Here is an 18,696-nt window from a genome sequence, read left to right as displayed (position 1 = left end):
TTTACTATCATAACCAATAAACAGTTGCCGAATTTCTTGCAGAATGGCAGACTAGATAGGTTTTGAAAATGGCGATTTTTATAACTTACGTGACCTCGTGACCTTGACCTTTAACCCGGACAAAAGTTATATCGTTGTGCAACACTCATCGACCTCTACCCACATTAAAGTTTCATCAAGATCGGAAAGAAAAATTGTTGACCGACGTACGGCTGGACGTACGGACGGATATTTGGTCCGGCTTTATTAGGTCATCTCGGAAGAGATGACCTAAAAACACATTAAGTGAAAGGAAACTTTTAAGTTTTATATAGGAGTAAAATTGAATATGGTGCGACAAGACGATGAAACTACTCCCTATACGAGGACAAACCCTCAATTTATCTCATCATTTCAAGATTTTGTAAGATGTGATGTTTACGATGAACTCCAAAGACAAGAACAAGATGTTGATAACACTCTAGTAGGTAGTGGATTTACTACTACAAAAACAATCTTTTTAGATATACACATCTTAAAATCAGATCCTCTTCAAGCTTCTTCTTATATTAATTTACCAAAAGAGATAAAACTTAAGAAAGCGGTTGTTAATCTATCTATAATTCCAGCAGTGTGTGTGTGTGTGTGTGTGTGTGTGTGTGTGTGTGTGTGTGTGTGTGTGTGTGTGTGTGTGTGTGTGTGTGTGTGTGTGTGTGTGTGTGTGTGTGTGTGTGTGTGTGTGTGTGTGTGTGTGTGTGTGTGCTGTTTCTCGATAAATACTGGTGCGATCTAATTGAAACTTGCCAGGTATATTGCTGGGGACCTGAGTATGTGCCTTTTCAAGGTTTGATATTAATTCGACAAGTGGTTCCCAAGTTATGGCCATTCATTTACCAAAGCAATGACAGGACACGGTGCTATGACGTCACAATTCTTCTTCTTCGTTTGATAGAACGTCACAATTGACGCTTGGGACCTGAGTATGTGCCTTTTCAAGGTTTGATATCGTTCTTCTTCATCAGTTTCAGCTGTTTCCCAAGTTATGGCCATTTATTTACCAAACCAATGACAGGACACGGTGCGATGATGTCACAATTGATGTCACAATTCTTCTTCTTAGTTTGATACGTCACAATTGACACCACACGTGTACGGGCACGACGTTTGATATGACGTCACGCACGTATGGGCATGCACTAGTATTCAGAACAAAGATAATAAATGTTTTCTATGGTCTGTTCCTGCTCACTCACATCCTCCACAATGGAATCCTGAAAGGGTTGAACATTATAAGAAATACGAGTATACATTAAATGTTAAAGATTTAAAGTTTCCAACGTCATTGAGGGATATTCCTAAATTTGAGAAAATTAATAATCTATGTCTTAATGTATATGGATTAACGGATACAAACAAAGTTCAGATATTAAAATTTTCAAACAACTATAAAAATGATGAAACACACATTGACCTTCTCCACTTTACTTCAAAGGAAAAAAAAAATCACATTATGCTTTCATCAAAAATTTCTCAAGATTAACCAAATCACAACTATACAAGAGAAAATGTAAAACGTATCCTTGTAAGAGATGCCTCAACTCCTTTCACACAAAAGAACGATTAAATCAACATTCGAAATATTGTAGTAATCATAAATCAACCGTAATCAATTTTCCAAAAGCAGGTTGAAACATATTCAAAGATTTTAATAAATCTATAAAACATCCGTTTGTAATATATGCTGATTTTGAAAGTATCCTTGAAAAGATAGACTGTTTCTCCAAATCCAAATAAATCATGCACAAACAAATATCAAAAACACACTCCTTGTGGTTTCTGTTATTCCATCAAATCATCTGTTGGTGATGAATACAACAAGTTAGAACTTTAAAGAAGAGAAGATGCCTCAGAGGGGTTTGTAAGACGATTGGAAAAAGACTGTACAAGACTAAGAGCAATAATGGTTAAAACCTATAAACCAATGTCATTAACATAGGGAGAGAAAAAGGAATTTAGAAAGAACAGTATCTGTCATATTTGTGAGGAGAAAATTGAGGGAGACGTCAAGGTTAGGGATCACTGTCATCTTACTGGTAAATATAGAGGTCCAGCTCATTCCCGTTGTAATCTTAATTGCAAGCCTCCAAACTTTATTCCTGTCTTTCTTCACAACAACGCTCACCATGACACACATCTATTTATAAATGAACTTTCAAAGACATCTGGAGATATTTCTGCCATTCCTAACACAGATCAAAAATACATCTCATTCACAAAAACAATTCATACATACCCCATATCAGATTTATTGACACATACAAGTTTATGTCAAGTGCATTATCTAACTTAGTATTAAATATTAAAAACTTCCCAAATCATAAAATCACATTTCTCAAATCAAGAAGAGATTGATCTCTTATCACAAAAGGGAATATATCCGTATGACTATATGGATTCATTTGAGAAGTTTAAAGAAACACAACTTCCTTCAAGGGAAAGTTTCTATGGAAAGTTAAATAAAACTCATATTTCCGATAGAGATTATACACAAGCTAAAAAGGTTTGGGAGAAGTTTAATATAAAGAATCCTGGAGAATATCATGATTTGTATCTTAAAACTGATGTATTGTTATTGGTTGATGTGTTTGAAACTTTTAGAACAGTCTGTCATAGTAAAAATTCTTATGGATTAGACCCCGTTCACTATTACACAGCCCCGGGCTTGTCTTGGAGTTCTATGTTAAAAATGACAAAACAAAATTTGGAATTAATCAGTGATATTGATATGCTTTTAATGACAGAGAAGGCTAAAAGAGGAGGAATATCTCAAGTATGTTCCAAGAGATATGCTAAAGCAAATAACAAATACCTTCCTGATTATAATAAGAATGAGGACAACTCTTACCTGATGTATTGACATTAACAATTTGTATGGGTGGGCTGTGTCTCAATCTTTACCTTATGGAAAACTTAAATGGGTTAAAGAAAAACATTATGAAAAAGTTTTTCTTGACATTGTTATCTCCTCTCAAAAATAATTGGATGAAGCGGAAGTTGGATATTATTTTGAGGTCGATTTAAAATATCCAGAAGAACTTCATAACAAACATAAAGACCAACCTTATGCCCCTGATAAAGAAAGTCCAAGAAAAGAATGGCAAAGTGATTAGCAACAGTAATTTAATATAAAAGGTAAATCTCCTGAAAAACTACAACATTAAATGATAAAGAAAGTTATGTTTTACATCAAAGGAACTTGAGACAATATTTATCTGCTGGGTTGAGAGTGAGAAAAATTCATCGAATGTTGAAATTTAGACAAAGTCATTGGTGAAAGAAATTTATTGATTTTAATACAAAAAAGGAGAACAGAGGCAAAAACAGATTTTGAGAAGGACTTTTATAAATTAATGAATAATGCTGTATTTGGAAAGAATATGGAAAATGTAAGGAATCGACAAACATAAGACTTTCTACAACTTGGAAACAGGCTTCAAAGTTAATTAATAGGCCAAGTTTTGAATGAGCGGAGGTGTTTTCAGAGAACTTTTGTGCTATTCATTTGAAAAAAAAAGAGAGTATTGAAATGGATAAACCTATTTATATAGGAACATCAATTCTTGACTTGTCAAAGTCGTTAATGTATGACTATTATGATAATAATTTAAAATCAAAGTATAAGAATAATGTGTCATTGCTATAAATGGATACATAGTTTTATATTAGAAATTAGGACAAGTGATGTATATGAGGATCTGATTGATAATATTGATATGTATGATACAAGTAATTATAAGTCTGATAGTACGTTGTTTTCATTAAAGAATAAAAAGCTCATTGGTAAGTTTAAGAATGAGTTGGGTGGAAAGGTCATGAGTGAATTTGTGGGTTTGAGATCAAAGTCTTATGCTTTTATGTATATTGATAATAATAACATTGAAAGATGTAATAAGAAGCTAAAGGGAATAAAGAAAAATATAATCAAGGAAACAATAAACTTTAAACATTATTACAACTTTTTAACCATAAAGAAGGAAGAGTACAGAAAAATGAATACAATAAGAAGTTATAAACATCAATTATATACAGAAGAGATTAATAAGAAAGCATTCGGAGCTTTTGATGATAAAATATATATTTTAGAGAATGGAATCAAGAGTATCCCTTATGGTTATAAATACAAGTGTTAAGGGGCATCTTTTTACTGATTTATAAATGATAGAACCAAGCAATAACCAAACCAAAGAGTGGATATGTAATCAGCCTTGGTATTTAAATGGGAAACAAAGAATGTGAGAAATATCAAATAAGTCTTATTTATATTAAGAAATAACTGGGGTAAAAGTAAATAAAACAAATAAGCGGATAAATTCAATTACAAATAAGTTGGAGGATGTAGAGGAAAAAATAAATGTCCTTGAATGGACTGAAAACTTCCATGGTTATCAATTAAACAATGGAAAAACAATTTACTACAATCTCAAAATGATTTGTGGATCAGGAGGTCGTCAAACAAGAGCATCGAGAGAAGTTTATCATTTTATTTCTGCTCAACAAAGACATATAAACCAAGAACTAAGTTCCAAAATAATCTTTGTAAATATACTCGATGGTGATGAATGTAATCGGAAAATTAATTTATGTCCTTGAGTAGAACATGAACAAATAATCATTGGATCACTCTTTGAGTGGAAAGAAGTGCTTTAATCAGCAAGTCTCAATTTAACATTTGCTCAATGGGGCAGAGATCAGCCTCCTATTTTGGGCTTTCAGGGCTTGAGACAGAGTCAGAGGCAGGGGGGGGGGGGGAGAAAATCGTCTCCTATTTTGGGTTTTTGGGCCTTGAGTCAGAAAGGGTTCCCCATTCATTTGTATGGGGGAGGGGGGGAGGAATCAGTCTCCTGTTTTGGGCTTTTTCGGGGTTTATTCAGAGAGTTTTCCCTTTTCCCCATTCATTTGCATGGATGCCTCAGAAGCCCCATTTATCCTCTACTGACGGGTTCTTCCTTGTAGCTTTAGCCATCTTTGGTGAGACAAAGTGTAAAATACATTTACTTCTTACTTGTATTGTCAACCGCCTCTCCAGCAACGAGCCCCGCCTCTCCAGCAACGCGCCCCGCCTCTCCAGCAACGCGCCCCGCCTCTCCAGCAACGCGCCCCGACTCTTTTCTGTGAGCCTGGTGTGTTTTATTCTCTTCCTCTGGAGTCGATTCCATGATCAAAGCTTGAGGTAAATGAGAGTACATATCAAACAAGTGGTGGCAGGCACAACAAATCCCACCCATTTAAGGCATAAAGTTATTTTGGGGATCAAATTTAAATTTGATACATCCTTAACCTGAATGTTGATTATAAGGAATAGAATAAGGAATATTTTAGTCTTAGTTTGAAGTCAATCAAACCATTTTTGACGAAGTTATGACCGTAAAATGATTTTGATCTTTCAAGGCCACATAAGGTCAAAGGTCATGGTGTCAAATGAAAGCCAATAAAGGACTTGATATATGTCTTCCTTAGTAAACACGCATATTCCTAACCTTTTTTGATTTATAATGGAAAATTTGTAATTTGGACCGATGTCCATGACCCCCAAAACTTCGGACCCTACCGATCTTCACAAATATGCATTTTTCACTATAGGAATGGGTAGGATTATAAGTGACAAATAGAATAAGGTTCACTAGAAGCTTAGTTTGAAGTAAATCAGATCATTTTTGACGAAGTTATGAGCGAAAAAAAGATTTTGATCTTTTCGTGACCTTGACCTTTGATCCAATTGGACCCAAAAAAGTTAATGGGGTCGTCCAAGGTACTTTGGCCACCTGTGGATTAAATTTGATAGTCTTTGCTAAAGCCGTTTTGCCGTAAAGTTGCTAACAGACAGACAGACAGAGAGACAGACAAACAAACAGACAAACAAACAGGACGATAACAATATCCCGCTCCCTCCCTCCGGGGGAGGGGGGGGAATAATCAAGGATTCAAAAGATATATCATGTAAACGAAAAATACTGATAGTTGTAAAATAATACATAGAAAATTCCTGATATATATATATATATATATATATATATATATATATATATATATATATATATATATATATATATATGCAGTCGTTCTCCTCATTTAACAATGTTATCTTTCACAAGAGCCGTCGACGTTTATTCAAAATAGATTATCATGTTAACTCTTCCCTTAATTCTGATGTGTCACTCAAAATATACATCAAAGCACCCAATTTCCAGTTTACATGATGGGTTTAGCTTATGGGAAACAAGAATCTCGGGTGAACACCACCTTGATGAAATAAACCTTGTGAGAAGCCGAAAACAGCACACCCGATTTGAAATCTCCCGCAGCAGAACAGCTTCCGGTGAATATTTTTTCTATCCCTCTTTTTTTTTTAAAAACTAATGACGCCGTCAAATCCATAACAATATTTATACTCAAACTCGTTGTTCAAAGAATAAACGATGCGCAAAAAAGAAAGAGAGGAAAGTCGAACAATTTTGCAACCGGCGAATGATAACACTGTTGCAAACTACGCCGTTGTGGCCACCATACTGTGTATAAAGGCTGCGGTAAACATTTCGCTGATACGTCACGGTTTGAATTGACCAATCTTTGATAACGGTATTTAAACAACTTCGTGATACATATAGTTTTGATGAATTTACCGCAAACACAAAAATATGCGCTTTAAAACACAACTAAGACACAAACGGAGAGACGCCTTCACTGCTGAAGACATTATAACCTTCCGGCTCTTGTACGAGCACAATTTTATTCTCGGATCGTTGTATTTCTCCTCTTTATTGATTCAGGATTGATGTTTATTTCATTTCAAGTCTCTCTTGAAATTCAAGAGGTTGTTCTGACAGATTCGGGAGAGTTCGGAGATGCGTAGGTTTCAGGGGCTTATTATTGGATCGTCAAAAATACATTACTTCCTGTTTAAACTACTTATTTTTATTTTATATACACAACTTATTGTAGGAATATGATTAAAGCAACAAAATAAAAACAACAACTTCCTCCTCTGCTTCACATGTGACGTCATTTCCGATTTTACGGTCTGAAAAAAAACACCGGAACTGGAATTAATTTGAACGTTTATTTTTTGTTTCTCTTTCTGATACCTTTGCGGATGAGAATTTGTATTGTTGTTGCCATTTTGGGAAGCTTCTCGTTATTCCAGTGCGCACAGACGACAGAGGCAGACCATCACGGGCCGGAAGACCTTTGAGGCAAGTGTGGGTTGGGAATGGATGGACTGGTGAATGAATGTACGAGTTGTTTGTTCAATCTTCAACTGACAACCTGTTTTGTCCTGGCTGTCATCTAAGTGTGTGTGTGTGTGTGTGTGTGTGTGTGTGTGTGTGTGTGTGTGTGTGTGTGTGTGTGTGTGTGTGTGTGTGTGTGTGTGTGTGTGTGTGTGTGTGTGTGTGTGTGTGTGTGTACACACACTGTGACGTATCCATGGGATTAATATAAGAAGGGGTGAAAGGCAAGACAACACCAAAGTGTGAGCTCCACATTTTATTCCACGCAGGGTGTCACACTGCGCATGCGCGTTCAATTAACTTCAAAAAACATGTTAATATTCAACCTCTCCCCCCCTCATCACCCCCTCCCCATCCCAAATATAAAACAAATTAAAAACTTGAGTAATTCGACTGCGCACAGTCGACGGGTATTCCTCCGCTCTCCCGCACAAACACTTGAGTATTGACATATTTGACCCTTGACCTTTATCTTATCTGGTGCAAAATCTAATTACTTAATTGACCTGTCTAACTTTACCTTTGTACCAAGTTTGGTGAAATTCTGACCAATATTTCTCGAGTTAGGGCGTAAAGAGTAAAATTTCAGTTTGACCTTGACCTTCGACCCTTGACCTTTATCACATCTGGCCCAAAATCTAATCACTTAATTGCCCCGTCTTACTTTACCTTTGTACCAAGTTTGATGAAATTCTACAATTAGCTTCTCGAGTTATCGTGTAAACGAAAATCCGGACGGATGGACGGACGGACAACCCGGAAACACAATGCCTCCGGCACGCTTGGTGCGGAGGCAAAAAAAAACATTGTAAAGCAGAGTGTTGCAAAAGGGGTGTGAGTGTGCTTGTGGAGTGCTGATATTAGCAGACTCGTGAGGTCGTGAAGGAAGAGGAGTCACAGGTTCCAACACGACGATCTAGTACACAAACATTGGGTTCTGGTACTTGGCTCACAACTGGAATAATAACGAACGAAGGGAATAATCCTACGAGGCTGTTGAATTAATACCAGGTGGGGTTGACTCAGCCTGCCATCCTTCCAAGGTTGGCGAAATGAGTGCCAAAATGAGATGGATATCTTATGGTGATGATGATGAAGATGAGTGGTGGAGGTTTCAATTTTTAACCTCAGCATACGAACGATCACGTTTTCCTGTGTCCTCGTGACTGTTTCTAAAGCAATTGGTTATTTTATATGACTCGGATGTGCTTTACAAAGGTTATATGCGTTCTCTTTGTGAGTTTTGAAGGAAAATTAATTTGATAACACCGGATTTCCGAGCCGTTTGCCGTGTTAACGTATTTTCTAAATTACAGAGCCAAATTTTTTTCCACCCGTCACACACAGCTATTTGTAAAGATTGATGTTGATGCACGTCTCCTTGATACATCTATAATGTAGCCTTTATGTTTTTAATTTGCTTTCTGAAATTCCTCCAAAACAAAGGTGAAAGCTACTCAAGGTTTTTGGGTTGTATACAGGACGTACTGTAGTCAGTAATCACAATGACTCCAATCTGCCAATTCCCGATATATATATATATATATATATATATATATATATATATATATATATATATATATATATATATATATATATATATATACATACATACATACATACATACATACATACATACATACATACATACATACATACATACATACATACATACATACATACATACATACATACTGTGTGTTTTGTTCATAAAGCATTATGTTCTCGCTCTCTCTCTCTCTCCCATCCTTGCTCCGCCACCTTGCCCCCTCCTAATACAGTGCAGCACCCTCCCACACATATATATCTCTCTGTTTGTGTCCGGGCGGTGTTTATCTCCAAGTGGGTGTTTGTCTCCGAACGTGTCCAGGTGGTGTTTGTTTCCAGGCGATGTTTGTCTCCTGACGTGTCTGGGCAGTGTTTGTTTCCAGATGGAGTTTGTCTCAGGATGTATGCGAGCATTGTTTATCTCTGGACAGTGTTTGTTTCTGGACCTGTCTGGGCCGTATTTGTTTGTCTCCGGATGTGTCCGAGCATTATCTCTGGACATTGTTTGTCTCTGGACCTGTCCACGCCATATTTGTTTGTCTCCAGACGTGTCCGGGCCGTGTTTTGTCTCTGGACGTGTGCGGGCCTTGTTTTGTCTCCGGACGTGTCCGGGCCGTGTTTTGTCTCCGGACGTGTCCAGGCCGTGTTTTGTCTCCGGACGTGTCCGGGCCGTGTTTTGTCTCCGGACGTGTCGGGGCCGTGTTTTGTCTCCGGATGGGTCCGGACCGTGTTAGTCTCCGGACTTGTCTGGCCAGTGTTTGTCTCTGGGCTGTGTTTGTCTCCGGACTGTGTTTGTCTCCGGACATGTCCAGGTGGTGTTTCTTTCCGGGCGGTATTTATAGTATGACTGGTAGAAAATGGATTTCAGACATTATTTTGTGTCTATTGTCGAATAATTCTCAATTCCTCTTGTACGTTTGAGTCATTTATTAAAAGACGCACTATGCATGCATATGGAGAACCAGAGGAGATTCAATAACACAAGCAAGCAACACTCTCTTCCTCTTATTCTGCTGTACGTGGACTTTTTTGAGTTCTTATATAACATGCAGGGGTAAGGGGGCGGGGGGGGGGAGGAATATCTTGAAACAATGTTTTTGTCATCCTCGAGACAGGATGGTGCCAAGACTGCAGCACTTTGGGTACTGGAATAGATTACACATGGCCCCTTGGTAGTGGTTATCTGGATGTCAGGAGTTCAGCCCAAATTGAAAGGGCGAGGGAATGATTTTACAATCTGAAGTTGATAAAAGTGCAATGAAGACATCTGGATACCACTGAGACACACATTCCATTCCATTGAAGCCAGACTCATGCTTCCAGCCAGACTTTCAGGCACCAATATATATTTATTTATGTGTAAGAATCCCTTAATATGCTAAATAATATGATAGATGATTATTTTCTCCTGAATATACATTAAAGATTATTTGTAAAGCCAATCTGTTTTGGGGAGGAGGTGTGTTTTACTTATCAGAGCTCTCAACCTTCCAATACAGTAAAGAGATAGGTCGTTTAAAATGCAAATATATATATATATATATATATATATATATATATATATATATATATATATATATATATATATATATATATATATATATATATTCAAAATAGATACATGTCCGAGCACATAGATGTAATATTTGAATACATTTCCCATTAAAGTGTTGTAACAATACATTGTGCTATAAAAGTAAAAACATTTACTTTTTCAAGTTAATTATCAACCAAGTTTAATTGGCACCATTTTATCTTTTCATCACCCTTAAACCCATTATGTTAATTTTAGAGAAATTTTCATCCACACTATATTCACTGTTATTCTATGCAGAATCATTTTGATGAGACAATATGAATTGTAATTGACGCTCTACTGCACGTCTGCTTTCCCTTCCTCTCACCTCTCGCTGACTTCCCTCCCCCACCCATCCTCACTCTCCCTCCCTCTCCCTCCCTCGTCACTCTCCCTCCCTCGTCACTCTCCCTCCCTCGTCACTCTCCCTCCCTCGTCACTCTCCCTCCCTCGTCACTCTCCCTCCCTCGTCACTCTCCCTCCCTCGTCACTCTCCCTCCCTCGTCACTCTCCCTCCCTCGTCACTCTCCCTCCCTCGTCACTCTCCCTCCCTCGTCACTCTCCCTCCCTCGTCACTCTCCCTCCCTCGTCACTCTCCCTCCCTCGTCACTCTCCCTCCCTCGTCACTCTCCCTCCCTCGTCACTCTCCCTCCCTCGTCACTCTCCCTCCCTCGTCACTCTCCCTCCCTCGTCACTCTCCCTCCCTCGTCACTCTCCCTCCCTCGTCACTCTCCCTCCCTCGTCACTCTCCCTCCCTCGTCACTCTCCCTCCCTCGTCACTCTCCCTCCCTCGTCACTCTCCCTCCCTCGTCACTCTCCCTCCCTCGTCACTCTCCCTCCCTCGTCACTCTCCCTCCCTCGTCACTCTCCCTCCCTCGTCCCTCTCCCTCCCTCGTCACTCTCCCTCCCTCGTCACTCTCCCTCCCTCGTCACTCTCCCTCCCTCGTCACTCTCCCTCCCTCGTCACTCTCCCTCCCTCGTCACTCTCCCTCCCTCGTCACTCTCCCTCCCTCGTCACTCTCCCTCCCTCGTCACTCTCCCTCCCTCGTCACTCTCCCTCCCTCGTCACTCTCCCTCCCTCGTCACTCTCCCTCCCTCGTCACTCTCCCTCCTCGTCACTCTCCCTCCCTCGTCACTCTCCCTCCCTCGTCACTCTCCCTCCCTCGTCACTCTCCCTCCCTCGTCACTCTCCCTCCCTCGTCACTCTCCCTCCCTCGTCACTCTCCCTCCCTCGTCACTCTCCCTCCCTCGTCACTCTCCCTCCCTCGTCACTCTCCCTCCTCGTCACTCTCCCTCCCTCGTCACTCTCCCTCCTCGTCACTCTCCCTCCCTCGTCACTCTCCCTCCCTCGTCACTCTCCCTCCCTCGTCACTCTCCCTCCCTCGTCACTCTCCCTCCCTCGTCACTCTCCCTCCTCGTCACTCTCCCTCCCTCGTCACTCTCCCTCCCTCGTCACTCTCCCTCCCTCGTCACTCTCCCTCCTCGTCACTCTCCCTCCCTCGTCACTCTCCCTCCCTCGTCACTCTCCCTCCCTCGTCACTCTCCCTCCTCGTCACTCTCCCTCCCTCGTCACTCTCCCTCCCTCGTCACTCTCCCTCCCTCGTCACTCTCCCTCCCTCGTCACTCTCCCTCCTCGTCACTCTCCCTCCCTCGTCACTCTCCCTCCCTCGTCACTCTCCCTCCCTCGTCACTCTCCCTCCCTCGTCACTCTCCCTCCTCGTCACTCTCCCTCCCTCGTCACTCTCCCTCCCTCGTCACTCTCCCTCCCTCGTCACTCTCCCTCCCTCGTCACTCTCCCTCCCTCGTCACTCTCCCTCCCTCGTCACTCTCCCTCCCTCGTCACTCTCCCTCCCTCGTCACTCTCCCTCCCTCGTCACTCTCCCTCCCTCGTCACTCTCCCTCCCTCGTCACTCTCCCTCCCTCGTCACTCTCCCTCCCTCGTCACTCTCCCTCCCTCGTCACTCTCCCTCCCTCGTCACTCTCCCTCCCTCGTCACTCTCCCTCCCTCGTCACTCTCCCTCCCTCGTCACTCTCCCTCCCTCGTCACTCTCCCTCCCTCGTCACTCTCCCTCCCTCGTCACTCTCCCTCCCTCGTCACTCTTCCCCTCTATCTCCTCACTCTCCTTCCCCCCTCTCCTGTCCCCCCTCTTTCTCTCACCCTCCCCCCCCCTTCGTATTCCCTTCAGCGAAGTGACAGGTGGTATTTGCTTGTAGTTCAACATACCCAGGAATGCTTTGAGTTGAGTAGTGCTCACCAAAAATGGATCATTACTGATAGCCTCAATCTTGGACCTTCTGGGCCTTGTCCCATCAACACTGATAACACTGAACAACAAATTTCAAAAATTTTTTTTTACTGGAGATGTGTAAAGTGATTAAGACTAATTTGGGTATGCTGATTTCAAAAATCATAACCGTTTTGCTGTATCACGTCAGGATTTTCAGGAACAGAAATATTCCCATTGCCTAGAAGTCAGGATTTCAATGAAATTTACATATGTCTTTAACATGTCTATTTCGTACAATTGTTGTTAACTTGTGTTATATTTCTTTCTTTCAGATAAAGATGAGTAGGCGTTCCTGTACCAATCATCCTGACAACTTCTGTTATGTCTGTGGTCGGTATACCAAAAAAGATCAACAGCGAAGTATATCTACAGCAGTGAAAATGAAGGCCGCCTACTTTCACTACTTCGGGTGTAAGGTGGGGGACCAAGAACAGAGCTGGGCACCACACATCTGCTGCACAAGCTGTCACACAACCTTGACTCAGTGGTTGGTGGGCAAGCGCGTGAGCATGCCATTTGCGGTGCCCATGATATGGCGTGAGCCGCAGAATCATCATGATGATTGTTATTTCTGCTGCACAAGCATCGCCGGCTTCAACAAGAAGAATAAAGGTCACATCAAGTACGCTGACTGCGTCTCTGCTCGTAAACCTGTGCCTCATGATGACGAGAACCCCGTTCCAACACCTCCAGCTGATCAGAACATAGCTGTAAGCAGTGGTGAAGAGGATGGTGATGATGAACCTTTTGAACCCGACACTCAAGAATCACACCTTCTGAACCAGGGAGACTTAAATGATCTTGTAAGAGATCTCTCGCTGTCAAAGGCGAAGGCAGAGCTGCTTGGATCAAGGCTGCAGCAGTGGAATCTACTTGAACCTAACACCAAGATATCCTTGTTCAGAGCACGTCACAAAGACATGGCTGAGTTCTTTGAGATGGAAGACACGATGACATTCTGCAGTGACATCAACGGTCTGTTGAAAGAACTTGGGTGTGATCACGATCCTGCAGACTGGCGCCTCTTCATCGACTCGGGGAAGAACAGCTTGAAGGCTGTTTTGCTCCACAATGGCAACGAGAAACCATCAGTCCCACTGGCTCACGCATTCGGCATGACAGAGACCTATGAGACTATGCGGCAGCTGCTTGATTCCATCAAGTACAATGACTTCAACTGGCACATCTGCGGAGACTTGAAAGTGGTGGCGCTGTTGTTAGGGCTGCAGTCAGGCTACACGAAATACATGTGCTTCCTTTGTCTCTAGGATAGCAGAGACGACAAGAATCACTGGACGAAGAAAGATTGGGAAGAGCGAAAAGAGCATGTACCTGGTCGACACAACGTGAAGCATGTCGCCCTTGTCGACCCAGCCAAGGTTTTCCTTCCACCACTCCACATAAAGCTCGGCTTGATGAAAAGTTTTGTACGGGCAATGGATCTGAATGGGCGTGGGTTTTTATACCTCAAGGAAAAGTTTGGCAACACCTTGTCGGAGGCCAAGATCAAGGCTGGTGTCTTTGTTGGACCGCAAATCCGACAGATTATGAAGGACGAAACTTTTCCGACAACTCTAAACCCCAAAGAGCTGGCAGCGTGGAGGAGCTTCAAAGCTGTGACGGACAACTTCTTGGGGAACGAGCACGCGGACAACTATGAAGAAATAGTGCAGCAGCTGCTGGAGTCCTTCAGGAAACTTGGCTCCAGGATGTCCCTGAAAATCCATTTCCTACACCAGCACCTGAACTTCTTCCCTGACAACTTGGGAGCAGTCTCGGACGAGCACGGCGAGCGATTCCACCAAGAGATTTCACTCATGGAGACGCGTTACCAAGGGCGGCACAACCCGAACATGATGGGCGATTTCTGCTGGTTCCTGCATCGTGAAACTGACACAGAGCAGCACAAACGCAAAGCCAAATGCCTAAAGCATTTTTAATTACATTCTAGTGGAGTTTTTCTGTAATTTCTATAATTTTGAAGCATTCATGATGAAATAAATGAATAAATGAATTTTTGTAAATTTCATTGAAATCCTGACTTCTAGGCAATGGGAATATTTCTGTTACTGAAAATCCTGACGTGATACTGCAAAACGGTTATGATTTTTGAAATCAGCGTACCCAAATTAGTCTAAATCACTTTACACATCTCCAGTAAAAAATTTTTGTTGTTCAGTGTAATATGATTGAGAAATTCCACTTCTGGACACAACTTTGAGGTTTTGGGTCCATTGATGTTCAGTAATCTACTGATGTCGACCTGTGACCGGGGTTGTGGTTCCACTGTTTGGATAGGTTCTGGGCTAAAAGGATCAAAACCTCGATGAAAAACAGTGCACAGCTGATGATCAGGGCAGTTGGGAAATTGGGCAATTGCTTCTAAATTAAGGTTATAACTTCAAATATAATCACTTTTGTAAGTACTTACCAGTGCATAATGTGTGTGTTTATATATATATATATATATATATATATATATATATATATATATATATATATATATATATATATATATATATATATATATATATATATATATATGTACAATATGTAAATGCCTGGTGTTGGCTTAATGGTTTGGGCGGCGGGCTTGGGATCCTAGGATCCTGAGCTCAAATCCCACTTTCCCGTTGACTTAAACCAGGTGGGGTTGACTCAGCCTGTCATCCTTCCAAGGTCGGTAAAATGAGTACCAGCTTGCTGGGATGATTGAGCCATTCAAGTATCCTGCATCGGAGTGGTGACCCATCCAGGATTGTGCCCAATAGCCCAGGAGACTGCTTCAGCAGCACCGACGCTCTGCACAGAATATGGTCCCAATGGATGGATAGTAACACAAACCTATATTTGTCACATTTCACCTTAACACTGGCTTTGACAAGACGTTTGAGAACCGCCTCGAGGTTACGCAAGTGTTCAGGCTCAGTGCGGCCAGTGATCAAAACATCATCTTGAAAAAACCACAAGGTTGGGAATTTATTTCCTCAGATTCTCCATATTACGTTGAAATATATCAGCAGCTGATTTGATGTCGTAAGGACAGAGAATATACAAAAACAACCCATTGTGAGTGTTACAGCACATATTCTTCTTGAAGTCTTCATCAAGCAACATCTGAGTGTTTGCAGATTCCAAATCTAGGCAGTTAAACATCTTCCCCATAAAAAATGTCGTAAACACGTCATCTGCTTTGGGCAGAGGATAATGGTCCTGTTTGGAATGCCTGTTGATTGTTTTTTTGTAATCACAAATCCAAACACTACTGTCAGACTTGAATACAGGGGCAATTGGACATGCCCAATCACTAAACTCAACAGCACTGATAACACCTTCCATCTGCAGGTGGTCGAGCCCCTGCCTCGACTTTACGACGCATCATGTGAGGTACAGTCCTCACTTTACACAAGACTGGCTTGGCAGTCTTATCCACATAGATTTTGTCTTTAACACCTTTAAAGGTACCAACACCACCTTCAAATAAAGAGGGGTATTTGTCCAGAATGACATTATGATTAACATCACAAACCATCAATTTGATTGCAGGCCAATCAAGTTTGATGGATTCACTACAATTATGCTGAGATAGTGCCAGCCCATTTCCCTGTATGGTCCACAAGGGTAGTGTCTGCGACACTTCATTATAGGTTACCTTCACATTAGCACTACCAATCACAGGTATCAGTTCATTGGGATAAGTTGGTAACTTGGCATTCACATGTATGAGTACTGGCCTCGTTGTCTTCTGGCTGAATAGCCTTTTCAAAGTTTCAGAGCTTATGATGGACTGACTGGCCCAGGTGCCCAGCTCCATATCCATGGGAATGTCATTCAGCTTGACATCCAGAACAATGGGTTTGCTTTTGCCTGACATACTGAGCAAATCATACTCTTCAGAAGCAGGAGGTGTTGCTTCACCATCTGTCACTGGTGCAGCAAAATCGATTATGTGGTGAGTCATGCCATGTTGGGATGTCTGACGACACATCTTGCATCGATGGCCAGGTTTTCCGCACTTATGACAGGAGCAATATTTGAAATGACACAGGTGAGGTAAGTGTCTGCCACCCCAAAGCCAGCATGATTTACCTCCCTGTTTGAGAACCCGATGAACCATTGCTATGCTTTGGCTCAGAAAAACTCACCCTTTGAACTGATATGTTGTTTTGAGTAGATCGGTGAAATGGAGGTTTACTCGGCTTCATCAGTAGTCACTCGCGATCGACACAGCTTTAGTCAGATCAAGATCGGGAACGGCCAACAACTTCCGGAAGATCGTTTCTTTGTTGATGCCAAAAACAAAAAAATCCCTCGGTATCCCGCCCAATGTGTCACAAAATTCACAATATTCAGCCAATCGGCGAAGGTCAGCAACAAACTTAAACACCAACTGACCTTCTTTCCTCCCGTGAGTGTCGAACTTTTTTCCCCGTGAGTGTAGAACTTAAAGAACGTGAGTGTAGGCCGCAATTTTCCCGGGTTTTGGCTTCTTGTGTTTGGCCAAGCTGTTAGTTTGGCCAATCTCCACCAGTTTGTTGTCGGTTTTGTCCTTTGGTTTATCAGGGGAGATGAGATCGTTTATCAGAGCAAACGCTGTGTTGCCACACACTGTGAGAAGGAACGGCCTGGTGACAATCAGCATCTTCTGCCGCCGCCATCTTGTTAGCAATGAAGTTTATTCCAAATTATCGGCAAAATGTTCCCAGTCCTCATCTGGTTGGTAGGCCTACTCCAACAGAATCCCCACAGACACCATAGTGAGCAATGCAAAACAAGCAAAGCACCAAACTCGTCACCATTTGTGACATATCTGTGGGATTAAGTGGTCAAAGGCAAGACAACACCCAAGTAGGAGCTCCACATTTTATTCTATGTGGGGTGACACACTGCACATGCGCGCGCTTTCTAGTAATTCTACACAACATGACATATACGCGCGCGCGCGCACACACACACACACACACACACACACACACACACACACACACACACACACACACACACACACACACACACACACACACACACACACACACACACAGACACACACGCACACACACACACACACACACACACACCCAGCCAAAGAAGGCTACATAAAGCAACCAGGAAAAGCTCAGTTTGCTGTTTCAAACTACACATGGGTTCCTCTACAGTTGTAAAGGTTTATATGTAGTACATGTATGACAATCCCAATGCAACACAACCCCATCAGCCACCAGACCCGTTTCATCCTAATGTACAGTGGGGAGAACAAGTATTTGATACACTGCCAATTTTGCAGGTTTTCCCACTTACAAAGCACGTAGAGGTCTGTAATTTTTATCATAGGTACACTTCAACTGTGAAAGACGGAATCTAAAACAAAAATCCTGAAAATCACATTGTATGATTTTTAAATAATTAATTTGCATTTTATTGAATGAAATAAGTATTTGATCACCTACCAACCAGTAAAAATTCCGGCTCTCACAGACCTGTTAGTTTTGTCTTTAAGAAGCCCTCCCATTCTCCACTCATTACCTGTATTAACTGCACCTGTTTGAACTGGTTATCTGCATAAAAGACAGCTGTCCACACTCAATCAAAATCCAACCTCTCCACAATGGGCAAGACCAGAGAGCTGTTTAAGGACATCAGGGACAAAATTGTAGACTTTCACAAGGCTGGGATGGGCTACAGGACAATAGGCAAGCAGCTTGGTGAGAAGGCAACAACTGTTGGCGCAATTATTAGAAAATGGAAGAAGTTCAAGATAACAGTCAATCTCCCTTGGTCTGGGGCTCCATGCAAGATCTCACCTCGTGGAGCCTCAATGATCATGAGAAAGGTGAGGGATCAGCCCAGAACTACACGGCAGGACCTGGTCAATGACGTGAAGAGAGCTGGGACCACAGTATCAAAGAAAACCATAAGTAACACACTACGCCATCAAGGATTAAAATCGTGCAGCGCACACAAGGTCCCTCTGCTCAAGCCAGCGCATGTCCAGGCCCGTCTGAAGTTTGCCAATGACCAT

The 18,696-nt window shown here is 41.8% G+C and overlaps 2 protein-coding genes across 4 annotated transcripts in view; one reads left to right on the top strand and one right to left on the bottom strand.

The window, feature by feature from the left end:
- The window catches only part of SHCBP1 (SHC binding and spindle associated 1), a 105,041-nt gene extending 98,637 nt beyond the window's left edge, over window positions 1–6,404 (bottom strand). Inside the window, exons 1-2 of one of the 2 annotated variants that reach the window (XM_085877155.1) lie at window positions 6,295–6,404; window positions 5,042–5,203 (exon numbers count right to left, since the gene is read on the bottom strand). In XM_085877155.1, the coding sequence (XP_085733281.1) occupies window positions 5,042–5,195 (154 nt within the window). In that variant the 5' untranslated portion in view covers window positions 5,196–5,203; window positions 6,295–6,404. Of the gene's footprint in view, window positions 1–5,041; window positions 5,204–6,279 lie in introns of both variants that reach the window. The other variant, XM_085877154.1, reaches the window with a different exon arrangement.
- A 646-nt stretch (window positions 6,405–7,050) lies between these two features.
- PIGN (phosphatidylinositol glycan anchor biosynthesis class N) overlaps window positions 7,051–18,696 on the top strand; it is a 138,475-nt gene continuing 126,829 nt past the window's right edge. For both annotated transcript variants that reach the window (XM_085877149.1, XM_085877150.1), the window contains exon 1: window positions 7,051–7,229. The gene's annotated coding sequence lies outside the window, so the exon portion shown is untranslated. The remainder of the gene's footprint in view (window positions 7,230–18,696) is intronic.

The sequence above is a fragment of the Eptatretus burgeri genome, chromosome 4 (assembly GCF_056783735.1).
Source record: "Eptatretus burgeri isolate ZD-2024b chromosome 4, Ebu_testis_v1, whole genome shotgun sequence".
NCBI classification, from domain to species: Eukaryota; Metazoa; Chordata; class Myxini; order Myxiniformes; family Myxinidae; genus Eptatretus; species Eptatretus burgeri.
The sequence above is the reverse complement of the archived record's forward strand: the minus strand, read 5'-3'. Positions and strand labels throughout refer to the sequence as shown.